At 53.2% G+C, this 21880-nt stretch overlaps 1 protein-coding gene across 1 annotated transcript in view; it reads left to right on the forward strand.

Moving 5' to 3' along the window:
* Positions 1-3857: 3857 nt before the first annotated feature.
* TEKT5 (tektin 5) overlaps positions 3858-21880 on the forward strand; it is a 34753-nt gene continuing 16730 nt past the window's right edge. Inside the window, exons 1-5 of the mRNA XM_045993105.1 lie at positions 3858-4433; positions 7131-7214; positions 7817-7887; positions 11549-11692; positions 15721-15943. Of these exons, the coding sequence (XP_045849061.1) occupies positions 3858-4433; positions 7131-7214; positions 7817-7887; positions 11549-11692; positions 15721-15943 (1098 nt within the window). The remainder of the gene's footprint in view (positions 4434-7130; positions 7215-7816; positions 7888-11548; positions 11693-15720; positions 15944-21880) is intronic.

Genomic DNA, 21880 nt, shown 5'->3' on the forward strand with positions numbered 1-21880 from the left:
TGTAGCAGTGAACACACTTAGCATTCAAGGGGGTGCGTCTCTGCAGGGAGATGTCCAGAAAGGTTGCTGGGTTATTAGACACCTGCTGGGGCTGGTGCTCTAAGCTCCCAAAAGATACCCTCTTTCAAGTGCAGGGATGGGGGGAAGTGCTTTGTTTTAAAATGCAGGTTTGGGTTTTGAACGACACAGTGAGACACAGATGCTGAATTGAAAGCAGCCTCTTTCTGGATTTTCTGGTCTCCCCCGCATGTGTCCCTATTTTGCCGTTTTTCTGAGCACTGCTGGGAGCCACCTCCAGTCCCCTATTTCGGTGGCCGAGCAGGCGCGAGTGCAAGACCCCTGCCTACCCACAGGGGACGCCCAAGGAATGCTTGCTGATCTGATCTGCTCGCTGCAGAAAGTTCTGTGAGACAGTGGCTCCAGCCTAAAGACCGTCTCGATGCTTTTCTTCCGTAGGCTGTCGGGTTTCCCATTAAGTTCACAGATGTGAAGCTGTCCCCTTCACAGCCCGTGGGAGTCAGGCAGCGACCTCAAAACAGCAGGCTTCAGGCAGGGATTGTGGTAGAATAGTCAGGGCTGAATGTGGTGTCTCCCGTTTGGGGGGCAGAGCTGGCGGACCATGGGGAGCCCCACTGGGGAGGGGAGTGTCACTCACGTGACTGTCCCCATCTGCTTCCTACAGAGATTACAGAAAGAGAATGCATTTTCCATCAGCATGTTTAAAGGAGATTGAAAACAAACCAAAACAAAACTTACAGTGAGTGAGAGGTCTCTAAGAAATGGCTACCTGGGTAGGTAACTGTTTTAACACCCCCACCTCCGCCCCATCTTCCCTACAACAGGATTTTGGGTAATAGTTTCGTTCCAGGTTAGTTTTGATTCAACGGGCAAATACAGAGATTACTTTTCACTTTTTTTAAAAAAAGATTTTATTTGACAGAGATCACAAGTTGGCAGAGAGGCAGGCAGAGAGAGAGAGAGAGAGGGTGGGGGGGGGAGCAGGCTCCCTGCTGAGCAGAGAGCCCGGTGTGGTGCTCGATCCCAGGACCCCGGGATCATGACCTGAGCTGAAGGCAGAGGCTTTAACCCACTGAGCCACCCAGGCGCCCCTACTTTTCACTTTTAAAGACATTGAGGTCGGAAAGTTTTTCATATGAATGAAAATGCCCACTTTCCAAATAAAAGTAATCACACCTCAAAGGTCACACTCTCCTTCGCCATTGTCCATTCTGAGCATGAGCGGTCACGCAGAATGATGGAATGGAAGCATCCAGGTCTGGTTTCCTCCCATCTCGGCTCTCCAGCCTACTGTCTGAAAACAGGGGTGCAAAGTACCCCAAAGGGTTGGAGATGAAAACCGCAACCAAAGAGAGCACCACTGATTCCCAAACATGAGGAACTTATTGTCAAAATGGAGTGCAGGGAGTCTGCATGTGTTGGGGCTGGCTGAACCCCAGGCTAACGGTCCTCCCCATGTACTCTTTTTAATAGAGAATAAGCAATAAAAACTGGCTAATTTGAAACTTACATTTTATTAAAACTCAACAGTATCTTATTTTTAAGAATATTTTATTTATTTGAAAGAGAGAGAGCACAAGCAGGGGGGAGGTGTAGAGGGAGAGGGACAAGCAGGCTCGCCGCTGAGCAGGTAGCCGGTTGCAGGACTCGATCCCAGGACCCTGGGATCATGCCCTGAGCCGCAGGCAGATGCTTAACTGACTGAGACACCCAGGCGCACAAAACTCAACACTGTCTTAGTCAGATTATCACAGGATCCAGCAGTTCCCATCCCTGCTCTATATTAGAGAGGACTGGAAATTTTGACATGAATGTTCATAGCAGCATGACTCATAATGGCAAACATCCAACCACAGATGGATGGACACACAAGCTGTCCGTCACACGATGAAGTATTATTCTGCCCTGAAAAGGACTAAAGTACGGACATCAGCTATGATGTGGCTGAACTTTGGAAATGCCACTACCCCACCCACGGCAAGGCACTGCTAAGATTCAAAGTCATACTCCACTTGCTATAGTATTTTTCACTTGAATTTTTAGAAGTCGATTCCTTGGGTCTTTTGGATTGGGTGGTCTGCTTACCATTCCTTTTTCCGTTGGGCTATCCTCAGCTGTTCTCATTGAATGGCTTCTGACGTTCTGTTGCTTCATTGTCTACACAACCATCCACCCACCCACTCGTCCATTTTTTTTTTTAATTCATTCAACAACCCCCACTTCTGCACCTGCTATGTTGCAGGAATTCTACCAAGTGCTGTGGGTGCAATGCAAAGAAAATCCAAACAAGGTCCTTTCCCTCCTAGAATTTATTTCAGAGTCGCACAACTCCAAGTATGGTTCCTGGACCAGCTGAATATAAACCTTCCTTTATACCCTTAGATATCGGTCACATTTTTATTTTTGGACGTGAACCTTTCGTGCTTCCAACATACCCCGAATCTTTTGGGCCCCTTTCTTGACGTCCCCAGATGTGCAGCCACTTCCTGTGTGTGGTGTCTCATCTTAAAGGAGCTTACAAAGGAAAGCGTTGTAGGGGTGGGGGGGGTCCAGAGCCCACCCTAGAAGATGGGGGTGGGCGTCAAGCCCTTCCTTCTAGGTTTGTGGTGGAGATTCAATGAGTACATAGAAAGCATCAGATATATACAAGGAGCTTAATAGCATCTTCCTCTGCCTTGGTCCTCGATAGCCCCTGTTTTCGGTCGTAGTTAGGGAGAGAATTTCCCTTGACCATCACACTTCACTAACAAGGACAACTTATTTGAGGGTTAGGTTCCTCTTTTTCCCAAATCGGAAGGAGGAAGGCTCTGCATATTAAGCACCCCTCTTGTTCTATACCTTGGGATCACGTTGCTGATCCCACCAGCCAAAGAGGGGCCAAGTTTCTTGATGGTTTAAAACCAGGGGTAGAGAATGGAGGGTTGAATATTCTTCCCGGCACAGCCAGGCTCTTGATTCAGGACGCCCGTTCATTCATTCATCAGTGTGGTGGGTGCTGGGACTTAGTGGTAAGGCGGACAGACATGGTCTCTGCCTCACGATCCCTCCCCTGCCCCCTTTACTGAGTTAAGGTGTGTTGAAGCCTGACTTAATGTACAGTAAAATCCCCCCGCCCTTTAGTGGACAGCTCTGTGGGTTTGGGCATACACGTAGAGCTGTGTAACCCCACCACGTGAAGACAGAGGACACTACTGTCACTGCCCCCATGTTTTCCCATGCTCCTTTGCTCCTTTGTAGTCAGTCCACCTCCCTCTCCCCCTAGCCCCTGGCAGCCCCTTGTCTGTCTTCTGTCCACATGGATCTGTCTTTCCAGAATGCCATCTAAGTGGAATCATACAGGATGTGGTCTTTTGAGTCTAACGGCTTCTACTTGGCTTCATCCATTCAAGTTTCCTTTTTCTCTGCTGAGTAGTATTCCATGCCCCTGGATGTCTTGGGGACAAAGAGGGAAGGAAGACAACTAACCTTGGCTGGGGCTCCCTGAGCTGACTGAGTTTACCAGAGCGGACTACGTTGCATTTCCCCCCAGGGGCAGAGTTAGATGTGAAAGGCCGATTTGATTCTTCTGGAAAAGTGGATCAGTGCCATTTCTTATTCCCCCAATTCTGTGGCTTGAGAAACTCACCTTCGCTTTGTCTTTTGGCATGGGTTTTAATCGGGACAAAATGGCCCCAGCCGGCCTGAAACAAGCCAGCACCCCAGTAAAGCCCTGCTCCCCAGGCTTTATGACAACAGTACCGAGTCATAGAGGTCCGGCCCATCCCTAAGAGAACATCCTTCCCCGTCCTGCCATGCCTTGGCCCCTCAGAGTTTTGCCCAAGGGCAGCTGATGGGGGAGGATGGAGTTTCTGGGAACCAGTCAGGTGGCCAGTTACTGTGGCCCCAAGAAAGCCTGTCGCTTCAGTGCGCCGCCCCCGGCTGTGCCCGCCCCGGTGATCCAGGAATGTTACCAGCCCTACTGCCTGCCTGGGTACCGCTACCTCAACGCGTGGAGACCCAGCCTCTTTTACAAGGTCTCCAACGCACAGACCTGCACGGATGAGGCGGCCACGAGCCGCAGCCCCCTGAGGCCGCCCACCATCCTGCCGGCACTCCGCTCCGCCCTCTTCTGCCGCTACAGCCCCCACGACTGGGACAGGTCCAACGAGCTGCAGGTGCGCGGGGCCGAGGCCTCTCGGCTGTGGGCCAGCCGGCTGACTGGCGACTCCATGCGGCTCATGCAGGACAAGGACCAGCTGACGCGCCAGATGCAGGAGGGGACCAGCCGGAACCTGGGCCAGAGGCTGTCGGACATTGGCTTCTGGAAGTCTGAGCTGGGCTACGAGCTGGAGAGGCTTCTGAAAGAGAACCACAGCTTGGACACAGTCAAGAGGCGGCTGGAGTGTGCGGCCGAGGAGCTCAACTGTCCGCTGCAGGTGAACTGGGAAAGGAGGGGGCGTGGCAGCCGCCAGGAGGGCAGCCCCTGGGCGCTCTGCTCCTCCCCAGTGAAGGTCAAGGCGCTGGGAACTTTGCATCACTGTCTGCTGTCAGTTCCTACAGCCCAGGGTTATCCCAGTCAGATCAGGTTTCCTCAGACCGAATTGGATTTCCTTTTCTCTTTGGGGTTGCATCCAAACTGCAGAGGTTTTGTCCAGACTTTCTGCACGTTCCTGTGTGCGCGTGTGGGCGCATGCATGTGGGCTGCTGGGTGGAAGGATAGACTTAAAAGAATTGCTGTATTTTTCTCCATGGCCCTTAACACCTGCTAACATGCTCTCTAACTTACATATCTATTTAGTTATCATCTCGCTCCCTGAGCTAGAATCTAAGTGCCACGAGGGTGGGGATTTTTGTCTCCTGTCGCCAGTGTGTTCCTGACTGATCCGCAGCTGTGCTGGGCAGCCCGTCTGTGTCGATCCTCCGGGAGCCGTGTCTGTGCCGACCGGCTGCCATCCGGGCCGGTGTTCTGAATGTCTTCCCAGCCTAGCACAGCGCGTGGCACGCCGTAGGCTCTCAGTAAATGTTTGCTGAGTAGACGAGTCCGTATCTGAATGTGGACATTCTCAACGCTCCTTGGTCTCCCATCGTATCCCGGGTCAGTTAGGATTGCCTTTGGTGGCACGTAAGGGACCCCTGTTAGGGCAGCTCAGCCAAGGCTCAGCCAAGTCATGAGGAAAATTCCAGAAGGAAACAGAGCGGGCCACTGCAGCCTTCACCCGATGCCGGAGGGGGGACCCAGGCGCCTGTCTTTCTGCTCTGCCGTCCTCAGCTTGTGGCTTTTGTCCTACTGCTCGTGGGGAGATTTCTTATCTCCTGTTGCAGGCTCCTACTTGCAGGGAACATTTTGATCTTCTCATTTGAGGCAAGAAGATAGGGGCCGAGCAAAGGGCCCCATGTCCCCACTGTGTCAGGGTATGTCCATTTCCTGGAAGGGAACATCCTGCGTTTCCATTCCTGGCCCATTGCTAAAACTCTCCCAGGCTCTGTGGCGGCAGAGGAGTCTGGGCGAGTGAGTGGTTTCCCTGAGGTCCCAGAGTGGGCCTCGGGTATGGAACTGCCTTGCGCCGTGGGAGCTGATCTGGGTCACACAGACGATGTTCGGCTGCCCGGCTGGAGCAGGTGGGGACTTGGGACCTCCTCCCTGGGTGCCACCTGCAGCCGTCTCTGTGCCATGTCAGGTGTAGGGCCATCTAGAGGAGAGGTCCCGCCTCCAGATCCCTCAGGAGACATGGCACGGGTTCCCCCCCTGCCACATTGTGGGGACTTCTGCTGTGTCCCTCTGTCCCCAGGTTTCTCCCCTGAGAGGAGAGTGGGCAGGGGGACCTGAGACAACACTCGAAACCTATTGCTGTCCTCTCCTGCTCTCCTCGCTCCTCCAGCCTACCTGGGAAACCCGGCTCTGCCTGCTCATTGGCGGCTTCTCTGGCAGCCACACGGTGGCTTGGAGGGACCAGAGGTCTCTCTGCCCCCCTTCTCCCTGTCCTCCCCACTCCTGCCCTCCTCCCACGCATTTTCCAGCCCCGGCAGGGGAGGGGGGAGGTGGTATTTTAAATACTAAACTGGATCTCCACGCTCCCTTACTAACCCCCCCCCCCCCCAGTGCACTGTTAACATCCAAATTTTCCTTGTCACCAGCTCCAGCTCCTGTACAGCCCAAGCCCCTCTCACGGCTCCAGCCTCCCCTTCTCCAGCTCCAGGGGTTTCCAGTCTTCTCCTGCTCCTCTCTCTCAGGGCCTTTGCACCTGCTGTTTCCTCCTCCTGGCACCTTATTCCCATTCATCTCTGCTGCTTCCGATAATTCAGGTCTTGGTCTCTCACCTCCTTAGGGAAGTCCTTCCTGGCCAACCCCCCACCGGTTGCTCCCCCCCCCCACCTGCCTCACCCTGACTCTTTGTGCCCCTTTGCACCCAAGTCCTGCTCACAGTCAGAAATCCTTGCTTCTCTTTGTGTGTTTACTTGTGTGTGTTCTCGCCTGTCTCTTAGATCCCCGTTAACGCGGGGACCCTCTGATCGGTTGACTGTGGTATCCCTAGCACCCCTCCTAGCAACAAGATGGGGCGCTCCCTGCTGCTTTCTCCCTTCTGCTGTTCTTTGTGATGTCACAGGCCCGTGGCCTAATCACCTGCCTTTCTCAGCCTCTCGTTGCAGGAGCTCCCCTGAGCGGACACTTCTCCTTGTCCTCTGTTCCACACTGCTCACAGCCCCATGACTGTTGCAAGGTGCCTGGCTGTGTGACAGGGTCACCTGGATCTCATTGGCCCTGGGCACTTTCCGAAGCCCCGCCCCCACTCCATTTACAGATCTTCAAAAAGGGGTTTTCACATATATTCATAAGTAATATGTGTTGACCCTATCTGGAGTGTTTCACAAGTGTCCGGCCGACTTAATCCACGCAGCAAACCTGTGCAGTATGCCCCGGTATTCTACCTGTCGGCAGTCATGGCATCCTGGGGTCCCCACGGAGGGAGAAAGGGAGGCGGAAGCCCACCCACGGGCACAGTGATGAGGCCACACGGGCCATCCAGGTTTCCTGGGGATAAAGCAGATCCCAGCAAAGGTGGATGGAGTCGCCTGCGGTCAGGCTGTGCCTATAGGCACAGGGAAAACGCGCTGTTTTCCACTGCTCCCTACAGGTGGCTCTGGAGTGTCTGTACCATCGAGAGAAAAGAATCGGGATCGATTTGGTCCATGACAATGTGGAGAAAAACCTTATCCAGGTAAGAGGCCTCCTGGGTCTGCCCAGCCCCCTGGGGGTGGTGGGGGATGATGGCAACTGGTCACAGAGGTTTCTGAGCTCCTACCAGGAGCAGAAGCCACATGTCACCCCATGCAGAGTCAGGGCTCAGAAAACACGGTTGGGGGCTACACTACGTGGAGAACAGGGAAAAGGGAAGTCATGGGACCCTCAGCATCTCACCATAATACCCATAATAACAATAAAAAAGCCAGTGTTCATGGAGCGCCCAGAGTATGGCACACACTGTACCATTTCACACGCACTATTGACTATAGCAATAACAGTCTAAAGATGAGCCCTTGGCACATAGTAGGTGCTCAATTTTCTTTTAATCGGGAAGTGTACAATTTAGGAAGAAAATAAGGTGGGGCATGTGGAGCCCCCGCTGCTGACCCTTACCTGTCTGGCCTGGGGACGGGGGAATGAGGCAGGAGATGGACTCCCGCCCTGACATTGCACAGGGCGGGATGGGGGTAGGGTCAAGAGTGGGTGGCGAGAGGTAGGGGTGGGGTCACTCACCTGGGAGGCCAGATGTGGTGACTTTCTAAGGAGCGTGGCTCTTTTTGACCTTTTTCATTGCAGGAAGTAGATTTGCTAAAATGTTGCCAAGAGCAGATGAGAAAACTAGCTCAAAGAATTGACATCCAGATGCGGTAAGAGCTGCTTTCTCTCCCCTTTCTCAGGGTCTGACATCAGGCATCAAGGGGAGGGGCTGGCGCATCTCCAGAGAGGGGCTGGTGATGCCTTGAGCCCAGAGTCTTCAAAAGCAATCAGCTTTTTGTTCTCGGAAGATGACCTAACCGGTATCATGACAAGCCAGGAGGCTCCCCGTATAATTAGAGGGAGGCCCGAGTTTTATGGGGCTTGGGGCCCCTAGCTAAGCCCTTGGCCCTCACTTCCCCTGGAGATAGCCTTCCCTCCGGAGGCTGGGGCTGGCCATGGCCTTTAGCTCTCACAGGGCACGCTGCTCTTCTTCTCCTTTCTTCAGACCCACAGAGGGAGAGGAGGGCTGTTCCCCTAACCCCAGCTGCCCCTTCCAACTGCATGGGGCCTGTGGGTAACCTGGAGGGGATGCTGGGAGGTCAGGCAGCTCGCAGATAGGCTTTGGCGGCTGGCCATTCCCCAGGAGGAGCAGTCAGTCTCCTGCCCTCCCAACACCCACAGAGCAGCCCCTCACCTCCCCTGAGGACTGGGCCCAGGGACAGGATCACCCAGGGCCGTGTTGAAAAGCTCCCTGCAGGTCTACGGGTGAGGTCAGGGCGGGCCGCCGGGGTGGAGGTGTTGGAAGGGGCACACAGCGCACACAGCAGTGACGTGGGGACAGGTGAATTACCGAACGCAGGGGTGACTTCTGTCATGGGCGTGCCTCTGACCTGATTGCTGACAAGTCCACCTCCCACTCAGACTGTTGCCTCCTGTTTGTCTATACGTTAATTTGCTTTAAAAAAAAAAAACAAAACCTTATATACTTGCATTTTAAAAAGAACGTTTTAACAAAGGAAGCGCTTTGGGCAGGCAAATGTCTTCATTGTGTTTTTCTTGCCCTCATTTTTATGATCTCCTATTTTGGGCAAGAAAGAGAGGTTTTCCATTTGTGGTCGACACAGGGCTATGGCAGAATGTGGTGTGGGGGTGACGGAGGACTGGGGTTTCGGAACTAGGACAGTTTGAGCCAGCAGAGTGAACAGAGTCCCAGACCAGAAATTGGGGAGCTGCACCCTGGAAGGGAAATCATCTCAAGACGGGACTGGGGCGGGCGGGGACCCTTCGGGCAACCCCGGCCATGAAGCAAGATGTGGGAGAATAAGGAAAGCCAGAAAGACAGAGAGGCACAGACACAGAGTAAGAGGAAAAGCGAGGGACATGGGGGACAGCCACCAAGAGGCGGAGGCAGCCAAAACAGGGAGGCTGGGGGGAGAGAATGAGAGCAGGTGGATAGGTGTCCCTCCCCTTTGCCAGAACAGAGGCCGAGCCATGCTCAGTAGAGGCTGTTTGACACTGGGCAGTGGCCCGCTTGTCCGATGGTGCCCATCGTCTTGCAGGAAGCAGCTCCTGGTGCCAGGGCTCCCTGATGAACTTGGAACTGGCCACAGCCTCATTGGTAGAGCCTCAGTGTGCCCTTGCCCCCAGGGGGAATCTCCACTACTGACCTGCTCTGGTGGCCTCCCTGGCACTAGGTTGTTGACTCATGGTTTTCTGGGTGAGGCCTCGGGCTTGCGTCTGGGCAGAGCTGTGTCCCTACCTCACCAGGAGCCCCAGCAAAGCAAAAAATGCTGGGCAGAAGCCATAACAGGGCTTTTCCTCACAGGCCCACAGCAAGGTGAGCCTTGGCACTTGGCTGGACCAAGAAGGGGAGACAGGGGCTGCACCCTCTTTGTCTAGGCTCATTAGCAAGGGCCAGGAAGCTAGACCAGCCAACCAGGGATTCTGAGGCCCTGGGTCCCCTCTAATGCTCTGACCTGTTTCTTTTCTACATTCTGGTCTTCATGGTCCAGTTCATTAGGCAGGACAGGACCCCATTTCTCCATGGCTCTGCCAATTCAGAAGGCCCCAGGGGCCTCAGGATGGTTCCTCCTGTCCCAGCATGACTCCCTGAGGATTCCCATAGGTGGGGTTCCACCACCAGGATTTACTTCTCTTGCTTCTGGCCTGTTTGAAATCCATCACCAACATCCAGTACTCACAGCAGGAAAAGAAAGCAGCAAAATGATGAACAGAGGCAGACAGGGGAGAGGGACAGAGAAAGAGACAGGAAGTACCTAAGACAGAGCGAAACCAAGAAAGATGAGGCAGAAAGAGAGAAAGACACACACTCGTGTGCACACACATCCATGTGACATGTGCACCCCTCACTTTAGTTGGTGTGTCTGGACATCAGCTGGCGTAGCGAAGGTCCTTCCCTTCTTCGTTCCCTGTAGCCTCCAAGCACTTCAAGATCACATTCCCAGCTGATGCTCGTATATCTTTAACACTGACTAGTCCTGTTTCAATCAAGACAGAGACAGGAAAGCTCAGGCTTGGAACCTTCTGGAGACACCAGATTCTAGCTGGGATTCTGTTAGCATTTAATTAGTATTTATGTGTGAGGTGACCTTTTAACGGAAGGTGCTACTGATGATCCTTTAGAGACCGCGATGTGGATTTTCCCTTTAAAATCACTTATTTCTATTTTAAAGGTGATTTTTTAAAAAAGTAGTAAGTAACTTACAGTGCCGGTACTTTGAGAATATGGCAGGAATCATGAAAGTGGTTCTCCAGGGTCTGGAGTTTGGCACATGGTGGCTTTTAAGTCTAAGCTTCCCAGCCAAGATTCCAGCCCTGCAGGCGCCAAGCACTGTCCCTGTCCACTGTCCTCTGCTCACCTCTGCTCTGCCCCGACTCCGCCCAGTCTCTCATTCCACCCATCCTGACTCTTCAATCCCTGGCTCCGCCCGGCCCATGACTCCGCCCAGTCCTTGATTCCACCTATCCCTGACTGTCTATTCCTGACTCTTCAATCCCTGGCTCCGCCCAGCCCCTGATTCTGTCCAGTTCTTGACTCCGCCTAGCTCCTGACTGAGTCCAATCCCCGACTCTGCCCAGGGCATGTTTCAGTACCAGGCTCTGTCCAAAGCAGAATTCATGTCTTCTTCTTCTTCTTTTTTTTTTTTTTTTTAAAGATTTTATTTATTTATTTGACAGAGAGAGAGAGATCACAAGTAGGCAGAGAGGCAGGCAGAGAGAGAGGAGGAAGCAGGCTCCCCGCGGAGCAGAGAGCCCGATGCGGGGCTCGATCCAAGGACCCTGAGATCATGACCTGAGCCGAAGGCAGTGGCTTAATCCACTGAGCCACCCAGGCGCCCCGAATTCATGTCTTCTAAAGCAGGTCAGCCAAGTACAGCTGGAGGGCCAAATCTGGCCCACCACCTGTTTCTATAAAGATTTATTGGGACATAGCCACGCCCATTCACTTACATATTATCCAAGACTGTTTTCCTGCATAGTTGAGTAGTTGCAACAGAGACTATACGACCGACAAAGCCTAAAGTATTTAGTATTTGACCCTTTATGATAAATGTTTGCCTACACCTGTTTCCAATGACAACAGATCTGCATGGATTGGGGGAAGGGGACATGTGGGGAGGTCGTGGGTATGTAGTGGGGGCATCAAAGTGGGAAGAGGGCAGAGAAACTACTGGGGGGTAGACAGAGCACCCTGGGGGGAGTCCAGAGACTTGGCTTTGAGCAATGGCTCTGCACCTCCCTCCTGCATGACGTTGTGCGAGGGACTCCGGGCAGGTGCACCATCTCCAGGCAAATCCTTGCACCGCACAGGGATAACCGAGACGCTCAGCATGCTCTGGAGAGGGACCTCGAGGACAAAACCTCGGCCCAGTTTATCGATGAGAAGTGCTTTAACCTGAGGAACACGTCAGACTGTATCAGCTTCTTCCACGGCATGGAGAAAGTCGATGGCACGTAAGTACTGGGCTCTTGGTCCCCATCTCTGGCCAAGCCTGATGGGAGTGAGGGCTTGGGTCTGCTCCTGCCAAGGAGCCATGAAGCCATCACACACCAGTCAAGTAAGAAACAAAGTGGGTGAGTAGGGGTCCTCGGTTGCAAGCCTCGGAATCCAATTCTGGCTAACTTAAGACAAGACAGAACTTACTGGAAGGCTGTGGGGGAGCCACAGACTTCAGGAGAAGGCTGGAGGGGAAGGTTCTGGCAGCTTGAATGAGCCAGGAAGTGGGAGCTAATCATCTATATTGTCAGAGCATGGGTATCTCTTCATTTTGCCCCATTTTGCCCAAGACTAAAATTCCAGAGAGAGGGTACAAGAGGTCGGCTTAGGGAGGGTCACACAGCCACCGCCGTGGAGCCAAGGCAGGCCGGGCACCCGGATTGGCAATTCTGCCAAACAAATCCAAAACAGAACGACTGTAACCAGAGGAGGAGGGATCCAGGTTCAGCTGGGAGAGCCAACTGGTGGCCGTCAGAGCCGGTAGTGGTTTAAAAGTGAATGCTAGAGCCAGGCTGCTTGGCTTCCCGTTCAGCCTCTACACTCGTGCTTGGGGCAAAGTACTTAATCTCTCTGCACCCCCCCCCCGCCTCGTCTGTACTGGAATAAAAATAGTGCCCACCTCCCAGAGTTGCTATGAGTATAAGGAGGTGGGCGTGTGGGGCGCGGAGCACAGAGCCTAGTGTGGGGGAATGACAGCAGCTGAGATGTGTTGAGTGCTTGCCGTGTGACCTCATTTGCTTGTCACGGCGGCTCCGAGGCGGGTGCCTTCTGTGTGCCTGGCTCTGTCATGGACATGTCACTGTTTCTGGAATTTCAGGCAGAAGGAAGGCATGCTTTCCCCATCAGCAGGCAGTGCAAGGCCCAGGATAATGAGGGCTGGACAGAGCGGTGCTCTGGGTACAGGGAGAGGGTGGTATCTATCCTGGTCTCTTTAAAAAAAAGTTGGGGAGGGGCGCCTGGGTGGCTCAGTCAGTTAAGTGTCTGCCTTCGGCTCAGGGCATGATCTCAGGGTCCTGGGGTCGAGTTCCGCATTGGGAGTCAGGTCCGTGCTCAGCGGGGAGCCTGCTGCTTCTTCTGCCTGCTGCTTCCCCTGCTTGCACGCGCGCTCTCTCTCTCTCTCTCTCTCTCCCTCTCTGACAAATAAATACAATCTAAAAAGAAAAAACCAGAAAACTTTTAGCACAATATAATTGTGCTTGGTACATAGTAGGTATGCAGGACGTGTTTGTTTAATAAGCGAACACATGAAAAGAGGAAAGGTGGGAGGGAAGAGAGAGAGGAAAGGAATTTCATGGTGATCTCCTTGGCCCGAGCCCAGGGCCACCTCCTGGACCTTAGTAAATATCAACGTGTTGCCCTGAACTTTGGGGGTTTCTGGCAGTGGCAACTTGTGGGGCACCTCCTCTTCCCTGACAAGGCGACACCCCTGGCCCCTGGCGACATAACCAGGACTTCGGGGGCCGCAGCTGCTCATCTGGAGTGGAAGTCTGGAGGGTTCCCTTCCCAAACGGATGCCTCCCTGAAAGCTTGCAGCCAGGGGCTGGAGAGAGTCAGGACGTGCTGTCAAACACCCCCGTCCAGGGGCTCGAGCTGGGGAGCAAGTGCTGGGGTGTGTGACTGATCGCGCACCAGGTGTACTAGCCCAGGGCTCTGGACCGGGCATCTTCTTAAAGCAGGGCCGCGTCTGGGCAGCTGAAAGGACGCTTGGGAGACTGAACTGCAGGAGCTCTGCTCACCCAAGTTCTCGCTGCCGTGGGTCAGCCGACAGTGTGACACCTGGTGACAGCAGGTGCCCTTTACCTGATGCCGGCTGAGTGCTGTAGGCACCGCACTTTGCAAACAGCGTCTTGTGACTCCTGAACCCTTATTGAGTGCTTTCTGTTGCCAGATGCCAAGACGGGGTTTCACATTTAGTCGCTCAATAACCCTGGGGTGTCGACACCACTGTTATCCCCATTTTACAATGGGGAGACTAAGGCTCAGAGAGTTGAAGCACCCGGCCCAAGCTCACACAGCTGGCGACCGAGCCGCAGTCTGAACCCGTGCTGGACACGGAGCCTGTGTGTTTTATCTCGGCACCTTCCTGCCTCCCAGCCACGCCCGCCACCATCTTTAGAGGACACATGGCCCCCAAAGCACATCCCCCCTGCTGAGGCACACCACTTTCCAGCACACAAGCTGCCTCTGGCTCATTCCCCCAGCCCAGGAAGAGTGTGACGGAGCAGGTTCTTTTCTCTGGGGAGGACAGCTGTCTGCTCCAGGGGAGGTTGGGGCCTTAGAGGTTGCTGCTTCTGACCTTGATGGTGCCCTTTGAGCAGCAGGAGACACACTCCTGAGTCAGGTGCAGTCTCTCTCTGCTGTCCTTGGTGCCTCCCCCTTCCTGGATTGATGGTGAGTAACTGTGTGACCTTGGAAAAGATGCTTCACCTCTCTGAGCCTCGAGTATTTGTTCGCTGAGAGATCTGATTCAGACACCATGCCCTCTCCCATCTCCAGAAGCCCGAGACCCCCATTACTGGTTGATTTTTGAATTCCTGCCAAAGACAGACAAGACAACCACATATGATGTGTTCTTTTTAAAAATTTCTAGTCACCATGCAATCTAAGTGTGTTTTAAAATGTCTGAAAAGAGACTTCTATTTCAGAAAACTGAATCCCTTTTTTTTTTTTCCCCCACTGCCTGAGAAGAAAGATGTTTTATTTAAGAACTGGAGATTTCCCAGCTAGAAGAGACCTTAAAAAGTTACCCGGGAACCGAAGCCAGCTCAGGGAAATGCATGTCCCTCCTTCTCAGAGGCTCCCCAGAGGAGAAGACCCCCCACCCCCCCACCACACACACAGGCCATACATAAGTTGTATGGTGCAAAGGGTTACACCCTTGGCCAGAAAGTACTTTCTTTTGTCTAAACTAAATCCCATATGCTTTACCGCCTCTGAGAAGTCTCCCTGCCTGCCTTTTCTGATCAAGTCTGTGTCTCTGAGGATCGTTCACCCCCAGATCCGTTCTCCTGCTGCCCACTGTAGACCATCTTTCCATCTGGTTCCCACTGGGGTTCAACCAGGGCGAGGGGCGCCCATGGGAGGCAGACAGCAGGAGGAGAAGGAGGTTGGGAGTTTCTTCCTGCCCCTCCTCTGGCCCTCAGTGGTGACAGCTTTGCACTTTGACTAATCCTGGAGCTCCTCAACACCCTCCGATCCTTCTTCCTTCCTTTTAGGACCTTAACAGGCACATAAAGCCTGCACTCCATCAGCCTGTCCTTCCCGGGCTAAAGTCCCTCCTAGCGCATATACTGTGTGTAAATATCTTCTTTCTTTGACGTCTCCGTCTTCCTCTGTTGGAAGCTTAGCCCGGTGAGGATAGGGCTGTTGATGTTCTTGGGCCTGGCTCAATCCCGATCCCTGGAACAATGCTTGGCATGTGGTAGGTGTTCAGAGAACATTCGTTGAATGAGGAATTCAGGGCCATTAACCTGGCCACATGCTCATTTCTGAACTGAAGGGGCTCTGTGGCCAGCCCAGAATCCCAGTGCCTGCTTCTCAGCCTGTCTCTGTGACTTTGGTGGTGGTAGCGAGAGAGCTTTTCGAAGGACCATTTTCTCCCCTACAACTCACCAAGCGCCCTTTGGAAGATTAACGCTTGCCAGGATGCTGTTGCTTGCCATATAAAATGGGGTGGGGGTTGGGTTCGCCCAGTGATCCCCAATGGGGGGCAGTTGTTCCCCGTCTCCCAGGGGACATTTGGCGATGTCTAGAGACATCTTTGGGTTGTCACGACTGGAGGGATGGTACTCCTGGCATCTAGCAGGCAGAGGGGCGCTGCTAAACTTCCTTCGGGGCCGGGGTGACCCCCCCCCCAACAGAGAATGGTCCCGACCCAGATGTCAAGAGTGCCCAGGGTGAGACTCTGGATTGGGGATCCTCCAAGGCCTTCCTTCCACCCCCCGATTCCTGTCTTGTGTTAAGTTCATCCCTGTGCCTCCTGCAGGGTCTCCGTGCCCGAGACCTGGGCCAAGTTCAGCAATGACAACATCAGGCACTCACAGAACATGCGGGCCAACTCCATCCGGCTGCGCGAGGAGGCCGAGAACCTCTTTGAGATCTTGTCGGACCAGATGTGGAAGCAGTTTACCCACACCAACCTGGCCTTCAGCGCCCGCATCTCCGAGGTGACGGACGCCAAGAATAAGCTGCAGACACAGCTGGCCAAGGTAAGCGAGATGCGCACGAGGGGACCGCCGCCTGTGGGGCTGAGTCTTCACCTGCCTCCCGGCGGTCCTGGCTGAGACCGAGCGCCCCTGGTGCTGACCCGGTCCTACCATCCCAGATCCAGGAGCCTGTTTTCCAGCAAGGGGAAGGGGCCGTGGGTGTCACAGGGGGAGTACAGCATCTGGGGTAGATCCTTCCCTGCTCCCCTGATGATGGAACTTGGAGCTCAGTCTGGCTGTCAACACGGGTGCCCAAGAGGCTGACGGCCCCCAAGGTCCTTCACTCCATCCAAGGGCCTCAGCGGAACATGACAAGTGTCCCTCCTTTGCGGGTGGGGAGGCCTCTCTGCATGGAACTTATCCTCTCTGCTCTGCCTACACTCAGCAAGCGTGCCCGATGCTTGCTGGCCACCAGGAATGAAAGGAGGGGCCATGCAAACGATCCCCGGGTCCCTGTCCTCAGGGGACTTGCATTCTGGTGGAGGCTTTGACGTGTGCACACAGGAAGGACTTAGGGATGATAGTTTGATGGGGGAGTGGTGGCAGGGGACGAGCCTTGAACCTGCATTCACAAAAGAGAGTTCTAGATACAAAGATTGTTATATATATGGGGGGGGGGGGGCAGTTAGTGGGCTGCAAGCAAAGTTCAATGGCAATTAGACAGGGGTGGTATAAGCCCCCACATACGCCACCCTATAGCCTCAGGTATGGAGGGGGCCGAGGAAATGGAAGTTTCTAGGATGAGGGAAGAGCAAGGAGATGCATCAGGGCTTCTCATAGGGACCTCACACCTGGTGGCATCAAGGGCAGGTCACCAGGGAGTTGGGCAGTCAAGGGATGTGGGAAGAGTATTCCTGAGGGTGGCCAGTGCGTGCAACAGACACGTGTGGGATGGGGCAGGGGCAGGCTCAGGTCATACAGGTCCAGGTAGGTCCTGGCGAGGAGTCTGGATTTTACGCTGAGAACCCAGTGAGACTTAGAAGGATTTTAAGCGGAAGGCATGGGGATCCACTCTCATCCTTAGGTGGATTTCTTTCCCTCCTGGGTGGAACAGGGTTGCAGAGCTCCAGAGTGGACATAGGGAGAGTGGATAAGAGGCTCTAGAAGGCGTCCGGTGAGCCGGATGGCTGGCCGTGCCGTGGCGGTGGCATCAGATGCGCCGGGAAAGGGAGAGATGTGAAACATCTTGAGAAGGCCGAGTTGGCAGATGGACCTTCCCTCCCTCTTTTACTGAACATTTTCCTATTAATCTTCCCAAAACAGGGTTGAGAAACTTGTTCTGTAAGGGGCCAGGTCCCATTTTCAGCTCTGCAGGCCATTTGGCTTCTGTCAAAACAACTCAGTTCTGCTCGTGTAGACGGCCATAGACAGTATGCACACAGATGAGCACGGCTGTGTGCCAGTAAAACTTTATTTACAAAAATCATCAGTCGGGGGCGCCTGGGTGGCTCAGTGGGTTAAGCCTCTGCCTTCGGCTCAGGTCACGATCTCAGGGTTCTGGAATCGAGCCCCACAACGGGCTCTCTGCTCATCGAGGAGCCTGCTTCCTCCTCTCTCTCTCTCTGCCTGCCTCTCTGCCTACTTGTGATCTCTGTCTGTCAAATAAAAAATTAAAAATTAAAAAAAAATCATCAGTGGGCCGGACGTGGGCCGCAGGTTACAGTTTGCTGACTACAAATGCAGATTTACGTAGATTACCATCGCTCTTTCCACCCCATAGAGTGTGGTTGGGAGCACAGACAGAGCATGGCCTCCTGGGTGTGAATCCCAGCTCACCATCTCTGCAACCCTGGACAGTTTCCCTAACCTAACGGCGCCCGAGTTTCCTCATCTGTAGAATGGGGATAATAATGGTTCTGACCTCAGGGCTGCCAGAAGGATTATCTGAACCACAGCCCTCTGTCCAGAGTGAGCACTTTGTCGATGGTTGTGATTTAATGGATTCAGTGGGTTTATTTGTCCGTGTCCCCCCAGGACATAGATCCTGATGCAGCTGTATAACCACCCTGCTTCGTATAGCGCCCGGCACATAGTCGACATCCTTTAAATCTCTGTTCGGTGAATGAGAGGAATCTACAATGTTGAGTTTCCTGTTGATATTTTTTAAAGGAATGATCCATGAATGAGTTAATGCTTTTAATTTCAAGCCTTTTCTCTCTTTCTTTTCTTTCCTTCCTTCCCTCCATCCCTTCCTTCCTTCTTCCAGGGAAAAAGAAATGTGCTCTTACTGTGGCAAAATAAGCATAGCAAAAAAATGTACCATTGTCTTAGTCTGTTGAGGCTGCTGTAACAAAAATGCCATAGATTGGTGGCTTAGAAACAATCGACATTGACCTCTCATAAGTCTTAAGTATCAGGATGAAGCCATGGGCACATTCGGTGTCTGGGGGTGGCCCGTTTCTTGGTCATCGAGAAGACATAGTCTTCTCGCTGTGTCCTCACATGGCACAGGGGGGAGGGAGCTCTCTGCGGTCTCTCTTATCCAGGCACTAATCCCATTCAAAGTCAGCCTGCTGGTGACCTCATCACAGCTCCCAGACCCCACCTTCTCTTCCTGGTACAGCACGGATTAGGTTTCGACGTGAATTCTGGGAGACACACACATTCAGTTCATAGCAGCCACTGTGAAGTGTGTATAGGTGTACTTCACGCTGTTGTACAGCCGTCACTACGATCTGTCTCCAGAACGTTTCCCCATCTTCCCAGGCTGAAAAGAACTCCTGTGTTTAATTAACTCCATGCCCACTAAACCACTTCCCAGTCCCCTGTCCCCCTGCAGCCGCCACCATCCTCTCTGTCCCTTACAGCTGAGCCCTGCGGGTCACACTTCCTCAAGAGTGGAATCCTACACTAACTGTCCTTTTGTGACGGGCTGATTTCCCTGAGCGCAGTGTCTCTGAGGTTCCTCCATGTAACAGGTCACGTCACAATGTCCTTCCTTTGCAAGGCGGAACAGTATCACATCAGATATGGGTGCTGTGTGTTCCTTCCTCCCCAAGGGGAACGTGGGATGGCTTTTTGGTTATTATGCAAGCATTTTCTCCCTCTCTCTCTTAAAGGTTTTATTTATTTGAGAGAGGGAGAGGGAGAAGTAGGCTCCCCACTGAGCGTAGAGCTGATACAAGGCTCCATCCTAGGACCTTGAGATCATGACCTGAGCCACACAGTCAGACGGTTAACCGACTGGGCCACCCGGGCGTCCCAGAGGAAGAGCGAGCATTTTCTTTTTAGGCATTTCATATTGTGGGTCAAACGTAGTGCCTTGTTACGTTTCATGGCATGAGATCTGAGGCCTGGAGATGACTCGGAAAGCTCCTTTGGTGGTTCTCAGCAGCTGGTTTTATCATCCGTGAAACGGGGAACGAAAACTAATGGATGACGTTACTTAGAGTTAATCAACATGTGTGTTTTTGCGGCGTCCTTAGTGCAGTGCTTGGCGAATGGTAAACATTTAAGAAAAGGTAACTGAGCATTCCTATTATCAGTAAGGAGAAAAAGGATATTTTGGGTGGTTATAGGGAGCAAAGCCTCTTCCCTGAATTTCTCCAGGGAAGCTTGGAATTATTACTAACAGTCTCATCGCTGCTGATGAGAGAGTCTTTGCAACTGTGTGGGTTTTTATCAAGATTCATTATCTAATGACCAGCTGCCTTGCAAATAAGCCAGCACCCATTTGAAACACACCAAACCCCAGCCGGATACCAGTGACGACACTCCTTCTGGTTGGTGATGACACCAAGACAATAAAGGAAGTCGATGGAACGAAAATAAATGTGTAACAACCCTTTCACCTTTCGATGGTTTGCTTCAGCCTGAAAGATTGGAAATGCTCCCTTTAAAAATGTAAACTGTTAGGTGTTGAGCTCAGCCTCATTCCCCTTGGCAAGAAGCATTCCTGGAGAATTCTAGGCCTTCGTCCTCACCTGTGCTGCAAAGGAAGTGTTGCCCCAGATGGTCATACGAATCCACTTCGAAAGGCCAGGTCTACACAGTTCCCCAGGCAGCCTTCAAATCCAGCAGGGGTGTGGAGGTACACAGACAGCCTTAGATGTTCACCGTGATCCTCAGGCTCCATCTCCAAGGCCACACCCCACATCCTGGAACTTGGCTTGGACCTTGTCCATGCCCTTGATCCTTGTCCTCTGGAGCCTGGGGTGTGTCCCGGTCACATTGACCTCTGCTAGAGGAGAGGCTGGTGACTTCTGTGGGCTCAAGCCGTTGATGACCTGCGAGCAGGCTGCTGTCTTTGAGAACCAGTGCCTCCTGAGAGCTCCCTGCCTCCCTCCTCCCCCACAGGACTCCAGAACTGCAGAAGTCCCCACCTGTAACCAGTGACCCAGTTGAATGAGCCTTGTAGGGGGTGGACTCTTAAGGTGGGGGAAAGGCGTGAAGTTGGAGGTATGGGGACACCGCTACAGAGCAGTGTTTCTCCTGGAGCGTGGGAGCCAGGCCCCAGCCAAGGCAAGTGACGGTGGATCGCAAGCAAGAAGGTGCTTCTTCCTTCAATCCTGTGTCAGTCCTTGAAATGATCTCAAGGGGAAGCCCTGTTCACAGGCTAGAATACCTTCTTCTCCTCTTTTAAACAGAGAGTGCCGGCCTCAGGCTAAGAACTTGGGACAGCTGGCAGCATGTAGCCAGAGTTTAAATAACGGGTTTACTTGCATCTCCTTTCACGCTTTCTTATGGTTGTTTGCACTTAAGGCCAATGATGCGCATTTTCCACCAATCAGAGCGATACAAAGTTCTGCTTGTAGGGCAAAATTGGCTTTGACAGACATCTGGGTGAGCAGCTGTCTCCTTCCTTTCTCTCTCCCTCCCTCTCTCCTCCCCTCTTCCAGACTTAGAGTACTGGGGGAACCAAATCCTTCCAAAAGGCAAACCTCAGGCATCCGATCTAATCCGAGTTGCCCACTGCATTTTGTTTCCAAGCTTCCAAGCCAAGCCGGGTCATCCCTCCTGGGATGCATCGGGCCAGCTTACCCCATCACCTGGATCGGCCCCGAATGTGGCAAAGCAGACGCCCCTCTGGGGTTTCTGCCACCCCTCGGTCATGTGAGCCCTTGAGTCAAAATCCCATTTTTCCCAGCTTGGACACGAATGTGGTTGGCGCAAATGAGGACACCAGGAGCTGGGGGTGGGCAGGGAGGAGATGCGGTCAGGATAAGCCAGAAGTATAGCCTCAGTCAGGCTATCTGAGAGATAAGTTGGATTCTCAGCTTCCTCTCAACTGCTCTCTCCTTGCACGTGGTGTGGGCTTTCTTATAGTTAGAGGCAGCAAACAGGAGCCAGGTTTCCCCTGAGGACTTCCGCCCTGCCTCCTGCTGCACCATTTTCTTCTGTGGCTCTGGCTTCCAGATGCTTCTAGATGCTTCCACTGGCTTCCAGGGGCTCTGACTTCCAGGTGCTGAATCCCAAACATCAGGGCCCACTTGGACGCCTCTCTTTCTCTCCCATCCTAAGTCTGCTCCATCAGTAAATCCCGTCGGTTCTACTTTCAGAATCTCATTGCTCCCCACTGCTCCTTCTGCCTCCACCCTGGCTGGGCGTCCACCATCTCTTGGATTACCACTATGGCCTCCCTGCTGCTCTGTTTGCTTTTGATAGTACCCATGAATTAGCTGGCAGCTAGGTAAGAGGGCATTTGATTTACAGGGAACAAAAGCTCAACTGCTTTAGATCCTTCTGAAAGCCTTGAGAGCTTGGCCCAAAGGTTCAGGTGACAAGGTCTCTCTGGGTAGCACCTGCCCGTGTCCCTGGGTCCCCATCTTCACCTGGACTGGGCCTGTTTGAACCACTGCTGTCCGGAGAACTCAGCAAAGTTCCTCACCCTTGCAAACCCAGCGCCTCACGAAATGCACGGTGCACCAGGCATCACGTAAATGCTGGCCGCGTGGTTTAAATCCAAAGACAAACACCTGTAGCCCGTGGGCTGAACTTGGC

This window comes from Meles meles, chromosome 21 (assembly GCF_922984935.1).
Source record: "Meles meles chromosome 21, mMelMel3.1 paternal haplotype, whole genome shotgun sequence".
NCBI lineage: Eukaryota > Metazoa > Chordata > Mammalia > Carnivora > Mustelidae > Meles > Meles meles.